We start from the raw sequence: 13,627 nt of genomic DNA, 5'->3' as shown, positions 1-13,627 counted from the left end.
ATATTTTCTTCTTCCTCATTACTCTTCTTTTACTTCGTTATTTATCTACTTTCATTATCTTTTATTGGCCTTTGTCATATTGTGACAAAAAGGGAGAGAATTTTATCATGCTTGTGAAATATGGAATTGTGGATAGGTACATGTTTTTTCTGTATGATATTAAGGGGGAGTATTGTTGGGTATTGATGAGAGTATTGGTGCGTTTGGTGCGCATTGATTTAACTAGGTTGTTGTAACTGTTGCATGATTCTTTAACCAAGTTATAACTGGTGCATGATTCTTTATTGTGTGTGTTATGCTTATCTTATTTTAATGAAGTGCTATATTTTCTAGCTCCTATGATTGTCAAATTTTCTAGTGCCAAAACCTCTTGGAATCTATATCTTGTGTAGCTCATCTTCATGTTCAAGATCATGCAATTCTTGTACAAGTTCAAGAGGTTCCAGTTCAACATTCAAGCATCACAAGTATAAGAGATATACAAGTTTAAGAACTACATCAACTGATAGATCAAGCTTTCAAGCTTCGACCTATATCAAGACAAAATGCTTTACTCTGGTACTCAAAGCTCAAGGTGAATTTCAACTCAAGTAATTCAAATTCAAGCTTCAAAGTGTTACAAGTTCAAGCTTCAAAGTGTTTTAAATTCAAGCTTCAAAGTGTTACAAGTTCAAGCTTCAACATACGTCAAGATATCAAGCTTCGTGAACTTCAAGATCAACCATCAACCGAAACAAAAGATGTTTCAATATCACTTATAAGGTATGAATGACCCTAGATTGACCATAAGTTAGGTCATTTTGATTGCATACTTTAATTGGGTCACTACATAAGTGTATAGACTGTTTTCTCGACTAGTCTTAGCCTATGTTCGACTAATCCTAGTACGGGCTCGACCAGTCTAAGAAATTCCTCGACCAGTCCAAGGTTTGTTACTAATTTTTGAAATTTTTTGTTATAGCCTCGACCAGTCTTGGACACTGCTTGACCAGTCTAGTGAACAGTGCTCGACCAGTCGAGTAGGCTCGACTCAAAGTCCAGCAACCAAATTGGGTCCCACACGACCAGTCGTGGGCATGGCTCGACCGGTCGTGGAGGCCACTCGACCGGTCGTGTAGGCCATTCGACCAGTCGTGGAACGGCTTTATCTTATCGCGCCCAAATTTTTAAATGTTTGTTGGTCCTTCGACCAGTCGAGCTGACCTCTAGGCTAGTCGAATGAGCAGTTTTTGCACTTATAAATAGAGCACGATTTTCAAAGTTTTTCATTGAATTCAAGCAAAATCAAGACACCACTCTGAGAGATAAGTTTGTGATATTCTTAAGCTATTTAGTGCTCATTTAGTATTCTCTTTAATTAGCTTTTTTGCATTTGATTTTGTATTCTACATTCCAATCTTATTTGAAGAAGGGATTGAAGTTTTCCCATTTCTGGAATCAAAATCAAATCAGGCTAACCCAAAGTGATTTAATTTAAACGTCTACGTTGAACATTTACTTCGAATTGGTTCTACCGGGCTGCATCAAAGGAGAATATCCAGATAAGTATTTTACATTTCTGTAAATCTATTCTTTTAGTTTCTTTGAGATTGTGCTAGGAAAAATCTTTCTTTCTATTGGTTTGTCTGAGGTGATCCAGAAAACTCAGAGTGTGGGGTTTTTGAATTGTGTAAGCCCACTTGAAAGACACAATTTGAAGGTTTTAGGTGAACCTTGAAAAACCTATTTCATAGTGAATGCTAATATCCACTGTGTGAGGATATTGTGAGTGGAGTAGTTGTGTGGCTGTTTTTCTAAATTGGTGTACACACAAGCGAACCATTATAATTTCTGGCCTTGTGGTGAATAATTGATTGTGGCATTGTGTAGATGTTGTAATTTCCTTTTTAAGCATTGGTGGAGAATGTTGTAATCTTTTTATGCAAGTGTGTGAATGTTGTAATAGCTTAGTTATTTTCTTTACTATTTTATTCTTTATTCCTCTGTATCGGTTTGAGATTTCGATACACAGACCGTTCTAAGAATCAGGTTGTCCTACCATAAACCATTGGTTTTTAGTGTAAGGTTGTCCTTAGAACAACATCTGTATCAACCTCTCAATACTTGTACGTTTGAGGTTGTTATTCATTTATGCATTGTGAGAGTGTTTAAGTGTTATCTTTATTTATATTTTTTTAATTCCGCATTTAATTTTTTAATTTGACATAGTCCTATTCACCCCCCCTTTAGGACTATTAGCTCGGCCTTTTCAATCCCAGGATCGGAATCTGGCGTATAGACGTTGGAAGCCGAGAATCGAGTACTACGGAGGCTATCGGCACCAGATTCGGCGATCGAAAATTTTGTGAGCCCGGTTTCCAAGTTTGGGGCATGACACAAGTGGCTTCCCTTCTTTAAGCAGCTGCAGGGGAGTTAAAAAGCCGACCTAGACAGAGGAATGCCAACAAGCATTCTAACAAATCAAGGCTTACCTAGGTCCCCTCCACTGCTCTCGAAGCTCATGCGGGTGGAAGCGTTAGTGTTGTACTTAGCCATTTCCCCAACAATAGTTAGCTTGGCCCTAGCCAGGGAACAAGGAAGCGTTCAACGACTTGTCTACTACGTGATAAAAGCCATGACCGATGTAAAGACGCACTACCCAAAGATAGAGAAGCTGGCCCTGGCCCTGGTCATGTCATCCCGACGACTCAGGCCTTACTTCCAAGCCCATACCATCGTCATCCTAACCAATTAGCCCCTCTGCCAAGTAATGTAGAAACCTGAGGCTTCAGGGTGACTTGCCAAGTGATAAATCGAGCTCGACAAATTTAACATCATTTATCGACCTTGAACAACGATCAAAGGGTTGGCTGTGGCTGAATTTATTGGAGAATTTACCTACCCTTCAGACCAGCCACCCATAGGGGAAATCGAGCAGAGCACAACACCACAAACATGGACCCTCTATGTAGACGAGTCCTCAAATACTCAAGGAAGTGAAGCGAGGTTGATCCTAACCTCACCTGACTAAGTCAAGATCGAGTACACCCTACGATTTGGCTTTCAAGCGAGTATGCCCTACGATTCGGCTTCCAAGCCTTTAACAATGAGGCCGAATACAAAGCGCTCCTGGCCGGTCTAAGATTAGCTAAAGCAATGGAGGGAAAAAAGATGGAAATCTACATCGACTCGCAACTAGTGGTCAACCAAGTGACCACTGAATATTAAGCCAAAGGCAAATAGATGATCACCTACCTGACCATGGTTCGCAGGTTACTCGAGGAATTTGAATAGTATGAAATCATACAAGTCCTAAGGTCTGAGAATGCCAATGCTGACTCCTTGGCCAGATTAGCCTCCACCGTCAACACTGATCTCACCAGGACCGTCCCGATAAGTGAAAAATCTCTAATTCATATCAGAACAGTCACTTAAATTCTCTGTTTGAAAATTGCAAGAGTGGAAAAATATAATGATTAGATCATGGAACCCATGATTTTACTTGCAAATCAAGGAAATTGTCATGACAAAGATAAATGCCTTCTTTTCCCATCTCATCCCGCTTATCAAATAGGCCCCAAAAGAACTTGCAGCCAACAATATTCCCAAAGGAAGGAGAATCGTACAAAAAAATAATAATCAATAAACTTGTTAGAGAAGCGGAAGGGAAAGCACAAAAGGACATGCATGGAGGTAGCAAGACTTGTGGTCTAACTGAACGTCTAGCACTCGATAGTGAAATTGTGGAACAATATTCATGTAGCCAACCCCAATAAATTGGGATAAGGCTTGGATGACCGTGGTGGTGTTGGTGAGAGGAAGAAGTTTTCCTTAATTAAACAAAAAGAAATGTGGAAGAGACAGCTGATCATGGTCACCTACCCACCAAGTCCAAGAATACCTCCAATGGCAACCCAAATCTCCATTAGAATGAAGAAAATTTACACTACATGGTAACTAAATAATACAATTAGAGAGAGAGAGAGAGAGAGAGAGAGCTTCTAAAACGGTTAGCAGGAATACAGAGATTGGAAAAGGAATGGACAATGTAAGCCCGTACAATTAGAGAATACAAGGCCGATATTAAGAAAAGATTACCCAGGCAAATAAATTCTATCGGCAAGCATTTCACTTGCTTCAAAAAGGAACTGATCATGAGATAGAGCTCTTCAGCTTTGCTGATTTGTTTTTGGCAAAGAAAGCCGACAACATGCTCTTGCTGCGAACAGGCGGACGGGAGACCTCACGCCGACCAGGAGTGTCAAAGGATCTGAAGGCCAGCAATGCCTTGGTGCCCTCTGATGAGTCCTGCCAGGAATAAATCAACCATAAGCCCATATTGTTGTTATTTGCCAAAATAAAGAAGAATTCCAATTGATAAGCACAAAGAAACTGAACAGGTCTTGCAATAAAATAGGATTTCATATTGAGCTCCAAATATACGCTATTGGGATGGGATGGCTCCTAAAAGCTCTCCCCCCAAGAACCGCACGTGCGAGTTCCCCCACATACGGCTCAAGTGGCGAAAAATCTGAAGGTTCCCTCCTATTACTGAAAAATATATTACACATGCTCAGATGTTGAAGCAAATCTAGCAGGATAAGTAAATATAAATATGGAAAGGGAGAAACTTCTATAGGCTTCTCTTTATATCAAATAGAAGTTAACGTAACGCATCCTTGTATTCTAAGCATATCAAATGGTTTGTGAATATACAATGTACTTGTTTGTATTTGTCACAAATTTCCTACTGTAACAACATATCTTTGCTTGGCATCCAACTATAGCAAGTGATTAATGCAGTTTGAGTTAATTACAGCAGTAAATCATATGGTGATCTACAAAGCTCAGATTATTTATCAAAGAACATGACCAAAGAACAAGTATCCTCACAAACAATATGAGTAAACTTTCTAACTAATTGTTCAACATAAAAGGTTTAACACATTCATCAGTAGGGGTGCAACTTGAGTGGGTTGGGTGGGGTTGAGGGTCAAACAGTGCCCAACCCAACCCAAGGAGGACCAAACCTGCAACCTGACACGCCTCAAATTCCAACCGGAAGTGCCCAACCCAAAGTCCTCTATACTCAACCTCGCCTGACCTGACCCAACCCAGATAAATGTGATTATTCCCAACCTGAAATTTCTCAACTCGAATTCAAGGGTTGGAGTTTTTCAACTGAACCAAAGCTGAGGACCTTGATAGTGAGCAGAAACAGATGTAAGAAAGTTTAATGCCCCAGTGATAGAAAATGGGTTTCTACTTTCTAGTCTTTCCTCCAAGCAGTGGGGAAAGGTAGGACAAAAAACAAAAAGGTCAGCTTTATGCCCATCTTGGCTGTGTCACGATGTACAGGGGGCATATCGGCTGATATGGGCAACGGACCCAAGACTCATACAGCCCTGTATCACATCTGGGGTTGAGCTGATACGGTTTCCAATAAAACCATATTGACCCATACAATACGAAATTTCAAAATCATAAAAGGCCGCACAAACATAAATAGAAAGATGCATACATGCAGAATCATATATAAAACTTGACACGGTAAACCCTTGAAATGAAAAGAATCAAGCATGCAGTTCGAAGAAACTAGGGCATGCCTGAGTCGTTTTAGTTGACATTACCATCCGTGTGGCGCCCATTGTACGCAGAATTGCACTGGACGCAGGACCTCCACTAGCTGGATGACGATGATTTAATGCAGGTGTGGATGAAATAGCCTCACCAGATTCTACAAATACAACAGTTAACAGCATAAGCACTTATTTAAAAATAGGAATACAACTTCAATTACAGGTACAGCCATCAGTCAAAATAGTTGTAAAAATAAAAACAAATTCATACAGGTGGATATTCTGTGGGCTTTTCAGGACTTAGTGGGTTCTGCCAAGTCGGATTCATGGCTTCTTGCAGATGTTGATTGGAAAAGGCGAAAGGTTGTTAGAAGCTTGCCCTTCTTGCAGGGATATGGTCATTTTGGAAAGAATGAAACAATATAACTTTCTTGGACTAAGAAGAATCGAAAGAAATCACCGATCAAAGGGGAGAGGGACAGTTGAAATTGCGAAAAGGGGCTCAAAATTTCCATGGTCACAGTAGGGATCAAATTGATGTGTTGGGAGTTGGGCTAGGCCATGTTAAGATGATTCCTCGTCGTAGCTATCCGTTGCGATAGCTTTTAGTCTTTGGCTGTATTTCCTTTTTCAATAAATCTTTCCTCCATTCAAATATGTATGTATGTATGTGCGTGCATGTGTCTAAAGTAGAAAGTAACTCTAATGAGAGATACCCAGCAGATGGAAGACTTCAGAAGTTGGTCCAGAAGCTCCATGGTCTCCCTTGCTGCATCATGAGCAAATGGTAAAATACTTAGCTCACAGAAATGCAGTACCCTGTCAATGATTAAAAAAATGAAATAAATAAAATAAGCCTGAAAATTACCCTTGAGATGCCTGCAGGGTGCCATTCGAGGTAGACTTTGTTTCTGAGGCTAAATGCCAGGAAAGGGTTTTTGATGTAGGAGTTTCTAGATTTCATGTGTCAAGGCCATCAATAACAAACTCATTAAGTGCATCAAAGAATAAACTAAATTGAAAATAAACATAGTTGAAATGAAAAGAATCTGCCTCCAACAAATGAACAAGATACCTGAAGAATGAGGGCGTAGTTTTGCTTGTATGTGCTTTTGCCTGAAGTCAGTCAGTGGCTGCGGATTAAACTGCACCTTTTTGTTGACAGAATCTAGCTTGGGAAATCAAAGAATAAGAGTTATAATGCAGTTCATCATTTCCAACTGTAATTTGAACTGAAGCTAATAACAGTTCTTAGCCATACTTGGTAAAATGTAATGCTTGTGGTGCCTTGGGATGATTGTCACCAGTTTCTGCTGCCTGAGACCTTCTTTATCCATGTAAGTTTGGCAAGTAAGAAGTTGCTAAATAAAAATGTCAGAACGATCAGCTTCGATCAAACAAAGCAAGGCCTTTTGTGACATAATAAAAGTCCAGCTAGACACATGTATAAAGAGCTACCTGATTGAGACATGAAATCTTTAGCCCCACAGTAGAGACATCTGATACTTCTTGCTCAAACAAGTCATTTAATTTATAAGCAACAGTGCCAAGATGATCAACAGCATTAACGAGAGCTCTTACTGCATAATCTTTCAGGTTATCCAGTACCCTGATTAAGAAGTGTAATTTAGTTGTTTTTTTTTTTCATCTATCAAAAAGATGAAGAACCTGAAGAGTTAGTATGAGCCTCCACCAAGAGGATGTGCAGTATCCAACAATTATCATACATCGATGCTACTCATGTCACCAGAAATACAGAAAAAAAAAAAAAAAACAAGTAGTCCTTCTCAACTGTGAATTTACAACTCACATAGGTTTATGGTGCATGCTTTTGTCAGACACAAAAAACGTCAAGAACAATAAGTCGCATGTATGAACAATAGAACAAATGCTTCCGGATAAAGATTACCCAGTTCTGGGGTTCCAAGTAACTAAACCGATGCCCTGTAAAGTAATATAGTGGATAAGTTAAAGAGTAACTTTGCCACCAACCAAACTAATATCAAATGTTTTCCAATAACTACGACTTTTAGGGTCCTTGTGCTGGTTGCAACCATAGGAAAAACATATTACTCTTGATTAGTATAAAATAACCAGTCCTTATGTGAACTTCTTGATTCAGATGTGTGAAGCCCACTGCTCATCTGGTCCCTAACTGGTCATTACTGTGTGAGGTTATTGTATTTTTGTTACCTAATTAATATGGAACTCAATGTGGGCATGTGAGTATGGGGGTTTGGCCACTTTTCTAATATGGCCATGGGTCCAGTGTGTGCAGCAGCAGTAATCCCGAGTCCAGATATAAGGATATTTTTGCAATGAAAATTGGATATATCATCCATGGTGTTAAGGTTAAAGGAAAACAAATCATATGTAGGAGATACTTTCATCTTGGGAGTTGGGAGTACTTCTATGCAGTGTTTTAAGTATCGACGATATCAGCCGATATATCCCACGATGTATCTTGTATCCCACCTATGCAATACGAAACGCATGAGTAATGGGATATATCCCACATATTCGATCCAGTGAGCATTTTCAATTTTCGTTCTTTTTTTTTTCTTTCTATAAATCATGTTAAATCAGTGTCAAATTGTTACAAATTTTTACATGAAAAATCGTGGATTGGGAGCTTTGATTTCGAGATTTGGAAGAGATGGGCTGAGTTGCGGAAATATTGAAAAAAAAAAATCTCAATTTCTCGCAAATCGGTTGCAATCTGTGTCCAAACATCAAAAATTAAACATGTATGTAACCTGATTTAGTGATTCTTCTTTTGCATTTGAATGTATTGCCTGTGTTTCCACACATCTTCTTATATTTATAAATTATATGAATAAACTTTGAATATACTTGCATCAATTCACTTAGACAACGCATAGATTAGGAACCCATACAAAAAAGACATATTATGTGCACTTATTTTTTGTAATGTTTTGATTTGTAAGTGTGTATTGATGTCTTTTTTAACGATCGCTAAAGTTTCATTGAAAAATTCGACCAATTTCCCAATGTTTCCCCATGTTTCCAACAACAACAATACAACCGATATATCTCATGCGATAACCGATACGCATCCGTATCCTAAGGGTGCGATACATAACACGATACCGATATTTCGAACATTGCTTCTATGAACGCGCTGGAATTCTCTACGATTGTGTTCACCCATGGATGTGGTCATTACCATCTCAAACCACGTAAGCCTTAGGGTTTGTTTGGATGCTGGCAATTTTTTTAGTTGGTAAACACATTACACCTGAAAAGAGTTTCAAGTGTAATTGGTTTATATGCTATCTTGTTTGGCTTTCAAGTGGTAATCGGTTTACAAGTAAACATATTTGTGTGTTTGGCTAGCCTGTAAAGTATTTACAATGAATAAAGTAGGTATTCATATCATAGAGCTTGGGCAGTGAACCTTCCAAAATTGGATGTCTTCCACTCATCACAGTGGGCCCCAAATGCAATCTGGAAGTTTTTCACAGTAGGTGTCCCATCCTTCCCTTGTGTGGTCCATTTGATAATGGACGATCTGTTTGTGTAGGGCCACAGGAGAGAATTAAGGGAAGAACATGATAGATAGATTGAATGGACCATACACATTACGATGGGCCCCACATGTCATGAGTATATATTAACCATTGTGTTCTAACATGAATAATGTCTTTTTAGTTGTAAAGGCTTTACCTATAATGTGAAACATGGCTTTTTACCAGGTTTCAGATTACAGCTAAAAGCTGTAATCTGTTTACAGCCTGTAAAGTCTTTACAGGCAAATACATGCATCCAAACAGCCCCTGTAATCCCTTTACAATTTAAGTACTTTACAGGCATCCAAACGACCCCTTGAGCACTCTAACTATTTCTTCACTCTCTTCATTCTCACTTCTGCCATCAATCAATGATAGTCTTTAATTTGTGTATTTGATGACAGTAAGTCACTTTACTCAATATTAGAATCTTCAATACGAATGAAATTATGTAAATGGTGTACAGTCAAATTTGATGGGCAAGTTTTCTTACATCTGTTTCTGCTCACTATGAAGATAAGACTTTTCACAATACTCTGCAGCAGAGTAAAGCTGAGGCCTCAAGTTCTTCAGTTCCTGCAAATAGCCAACATCATAAAGAACAAAGTAGAAAAATCAAATAGCGAATGTTCATGATTCAAGAAATTAAATCCAATAATGCTATGGAGAGCTAAAATAAGAGAAGAAACCCAAGGGAAAAATAAAGATTAAAAGAAATCCATGGAACATCACAGGGAGAGCTAAAATAAAATAGAAGAAAATAAAGGGAGGTGAAAAGACAAATAGAATCTAGAAAAATATTCTCAAAACACACATTGAAGTTGACACAACTTAGATTCCAAGTACAGGTTCGATACACCTTGAGAGTTCGACTTTCTAACTTTATCATTCAAGGTGTGAGGATCCTACCAAGCTAGTCCGCAAGTAATGAGTCAGCATGTATGTAGCTTATCGCGTTTAATGAGCCAACCGTAAGCCAGTCCTCGAGTTGAAAGCTTTGATCGTGTCACCACAGAAAAAGCCATAGCTACCCCTTAAGGAAATCCATCGCTTATTGTCTAGTACAGCATAGCAAGTTTCCCTTTGTATATAAGAGCCCCTTGCTCCAAATCATGCAAAATAAGCTTGTTTCAGGAATTCACATATAGAAAGGCTTTATGTGATACTTGGTCGGTATAAAAACCGTTTAACAATTATTTTTACTTCAACCAGTTGAGGTTTTTAACATTGAACTGTATCAGTAAAGGATTTTCCACGCCAGCCCCATAATTAGTCTTGTAATGTGATTTTTTAAAAAGATCATCTAGCAGTATGAATGTTGTACTAGAATTGTACGTGCATGTCCCAAGTATGTTGATTAGAGTGCTCAATAAGTAAATTAGGTGTATCTAACCCCGGCCCTTTCCAGTAAGATATAAATCTTTTTAAAAGAATTAACAGCTTTACTGAAAAAGAAGAATAGCAAAAACCACATGGCCCATTGCAAGTAACCTTCTTGTCACTTACCAATCACCAAAAGCAAGAGGGGGAAACAAAAAAAGGAGACAGCAAAATCCAAAAATAAAAGACAAATAACATACATATACAAGAACACCCAATTCCCCGATACCAGTATGCCCATCAGTGGATGCTAAGCAGTCACCATAACTTCACTGTCACTCCCTGTGGCATTGGTTATGATTGGACACCTCCATACCCATTTCCACACCCTAGATACATCTATCCTAGCCATATCCATGCCTGTACCCATGGGCATACTCTTGACAATAACTACAGTTAGATGGCGGCTAAGGGGTGCCACTGCTACAGAGTGGACTTGCTAAAACAATTATCATGTTTTTGGCATTTTTCCCTCTATCCGTATCCATATCATGTTTTGATGCAAAACAACTAGAGTGGGGTTGCTAAAACAAACCAAGACAAAATATCTCAATGAAATTGGGAAAAGGCTTCTGTCTCTTTTTTCTTTTTCTTTTTCTTTTTTATTTTTATTTTCACATGATGGTGTCGATCAATACTTGCAAAATATCAGTGGTAACAATTGACATTGTGTTTATTCAATAACATCTCATTGATATATCATCATTTATCGATATCAGGATATATCTCACATGTATCAACGAATGTCAACATGTATTGACCTCACATCACCGAAACAGGGTAATTTTGCAGATACTTTGAGGTTTTGTATCACCCATGTGCGATACTGATAATATCGGCCAATATTTCAGCCAACACCATCAATGCATTGATTGCAATTTCCTTGCCTATCACGAGCTCCAATAATGACTAAAAATTGGAATGGTGACTCAAATCATCACCCAAACAAGCATGCCCCTAAAATTGAACGTTGTCACCTTTACCAACCAAAAAGTGATTCCCTACTGAATTCATTCCCAACTATGCTCAGCATGGATCCATTTGCAACTTTTATACACTTGCCAACCTTACTAATATCATTCCGCACCAACAATCCCCCTTATCTATTAAAAAGACATCGAAACCATACGCCCTAAGATGTGTCATATTATCCAAAAATCACATTCTTGCTTACGGCTTCAAGCTTCTTCCCCAAAACTCGACCATTTACTCAAAAAAGTGCCCAGTTCCTCTAACATTAAGAAACCCATCAAGCACTGGTTTCTACACCTTGTTTCAACTGGTGAGGTGGAATTTATGGCCCACCTCTCCCCTCCCATAGAAATTCCTTGAAGATGCTCAATTTTCAATGCCATCCCCCCTGTCGAAATTTAGGACAAAGAGAGAAGGTAGACCAGGAGAATGGGAAGTGTAGCTTTGATAAGGTTAATTGTGCCCCCCAAGGAGAGGTGTGACCCTATCTATCTATCTAGCTTTTCCTCAATTCCTTCAACAATGGAATTCCAGAAATAGGCGATATTCGGCTTGTCACCAAGTGGGCACCCCAAGTATGTGCATAGCTGCTCTGCGTATACACCACATCCTCCTTGTCAAATGATTGACGACTTCCTCCTCCACGGCCAGTGGTTATGGATTTTTTTCTAGTATTGACCCAAATACTCAAGACCGTTCAAAGCATCTAAAAGATATCCTTCAAGTTATCAACTTGCTCCAATGATGCCTCACACAACAAGAGTCCATGAGTTTAAGGTGTAAAATCTGAAATTTGGATTTCCAAATAAAATACACTTAATCATACCAATAGTCGAAGCCTTAGGGATCATTAATAGCTGAAGCCCTAAGATATCATGATTCAGTACCTAAGCAAAAGTTGGAGGAATAGTAGTGACTCGCACATAAGCAAATGTATAGTTTGCTGATATGCAGGATTTTTGTACATGTAGTACACATGGTTCAGGAATCCTAATCGTTGATCTGACAAACTCTATCATGGATGGGAAAAGCCCCCACAAATCTCCCATATAAGAAGATCCCAACCCTTTGATCGTTGGACAATATTTAGCTTTAATTTCAACGGTTGCCATATAAGGATTTAGATATGCTAAACTAGAACATTTCGAGGCATCTCCATCTATCGTGAGACCACCAAGTCAATGGTTTAGATCCGATGGACACCGTACATGTTCGCAGCCCAGAATGCCATTTGCTCATGAGCAGGGGACTCTATTACTCCTTCCAAAAAAGTCAACATCATCATCACCATCACCATCACCATCACCACCACCACCACAAATCAAACTAAAAAAGCTCAAATCCCGTCGAGTACCACTGTCGGAAATGAAATTTAAAACCCTAGGGTGGATCAAAAGAAGAAACACATCTCGTAAGTTATATAAGAAAAAACAAAAACAAAAGATTGCAGAAACACAACATGAAGAGTTCTGAAACAAACACAAACATCACCAAACAATGAAATTCAAGGAAATTTCGTAACCGTAATGAATACAGAGACGAGAAAAACTACAATAAGTTACAAACCTCAGAGCCCTAAAAACAACCGATCAGAAACAAAAGAACATCAAATCGATCGATGAGAAAGAGAGAGAAGGAGATCTGAAAAGGGATGAAAGAGAAAAAGGGTACCTGCAAGGCATTAATGAAGCTCTTGCTTCTCTCCATGGAGACCTCATCGAAGGTCATGGCCGGATTTTCCGGCATTTTCCCTGTTTTTTTTTGTGGGTTGCGAAAAAAGGATTTCCCAGGCGATCTTTTAATGAGAGAAAGAAAGGATGAATTAATAGAGGGACGGAGAATCTATTTTAAGGGAGTAAATGAGCGTTGGTATTTTCGTGGGAAAGCCATAAAAACAGAGAGAGGCCAGAGTGACGTGGAAGCGATTCTTACTTGGGAATGTAATTTCGAGCACTTGGCCATGGCCCCCACAAATTGATGCTGGTGCATCATTCAGAACTGCAATATACTGATATTCATTGATCCACCGAACACGTGGAAAGGCATATAACAGAACCAGGGACTTTCCTTGGAGTGCTCTCAATATTGATGAAGAATTGGCTAAAAAGTAGAAATATAATGATCTGATATATTTAATTTATGGCTTTCAATTCGACGTTGGAAAACAAATTTTATGGACGATCCACA

The 13,627-nt window shown here is 38.8% G+C and overlaps 1 protein-coding gene across 3 annotated transcripts; it reads right to left on the bottom strand.

The window, feature by feature from the left end:
* Positions 1–3,877: 3,877 nt before the first annotated feature.
* Positions 3,878–13,394, bottom strand: LOC131245043 (protein ABIL1-like). 3 transcript variants are annotated; one of them, XM_058244219.1, is made up of 9 exons: positions 13,112–13,394; positions 9,582–9,664; positions 7,017–7,167; positions 6,820–6,919; positions 6,634–6,726; positions 6,427–6,511; positions 6,275–6,327; positions 5,586–5,716; positions 3,878–4,287 (listed from the first exon to the last, which is right to left on the bottom strand). In XM_058244219.1, exons 1-9 carry the CDS (start codon positions 13,184–13,186, stop codon positions 4,132–4,134), a joined length of 927 nt encoding a protein of 308 aa, XP_058100202.1. In that variant the 5' UTR covers positions 13,187–13,394; the 3' UTR covers positions 3,878–4,131. The 3 variants fall into 3 exon arrangements, with proteins under 3 accessions (XP_058100202.1, XP_058100203.1, XP_058100204.1); XM_058244220.1 differs by having other exon boundaries at positions 5,610–5,716; positions 13,112–13,373; XM_058244221.1 differs by lacking the exon at positions 13,112–13,394 and adding an exon at positions 7,369–7,502 and having other exon boundaries at positions 9,582–9,663.
* Between the last annotated feature and the right edge of the window lie 233 nt (positions 13,395–13,627).

The sequence above is a fragment of the Magnolia sinica genome, chromosome 5, assembly GCF_029962835.1.
Source record: "Magnolia sinica isolate HGM2019 chromosome 5, MsV1, whole genome shotgun sequence".
Classification (NCBI taxonomy): Eukaryota; Viridiplantae; Streptophyta; class Magnoliopsida; order Magnoliales; family Magnoliaceae; genus Magnolia; species Magnolia sinica.
The sequence above is the reverse complement of the archived record's forward strand: the minus strand, read 5'-3'. Positions and strand labels throughout refer to the sequence as shown.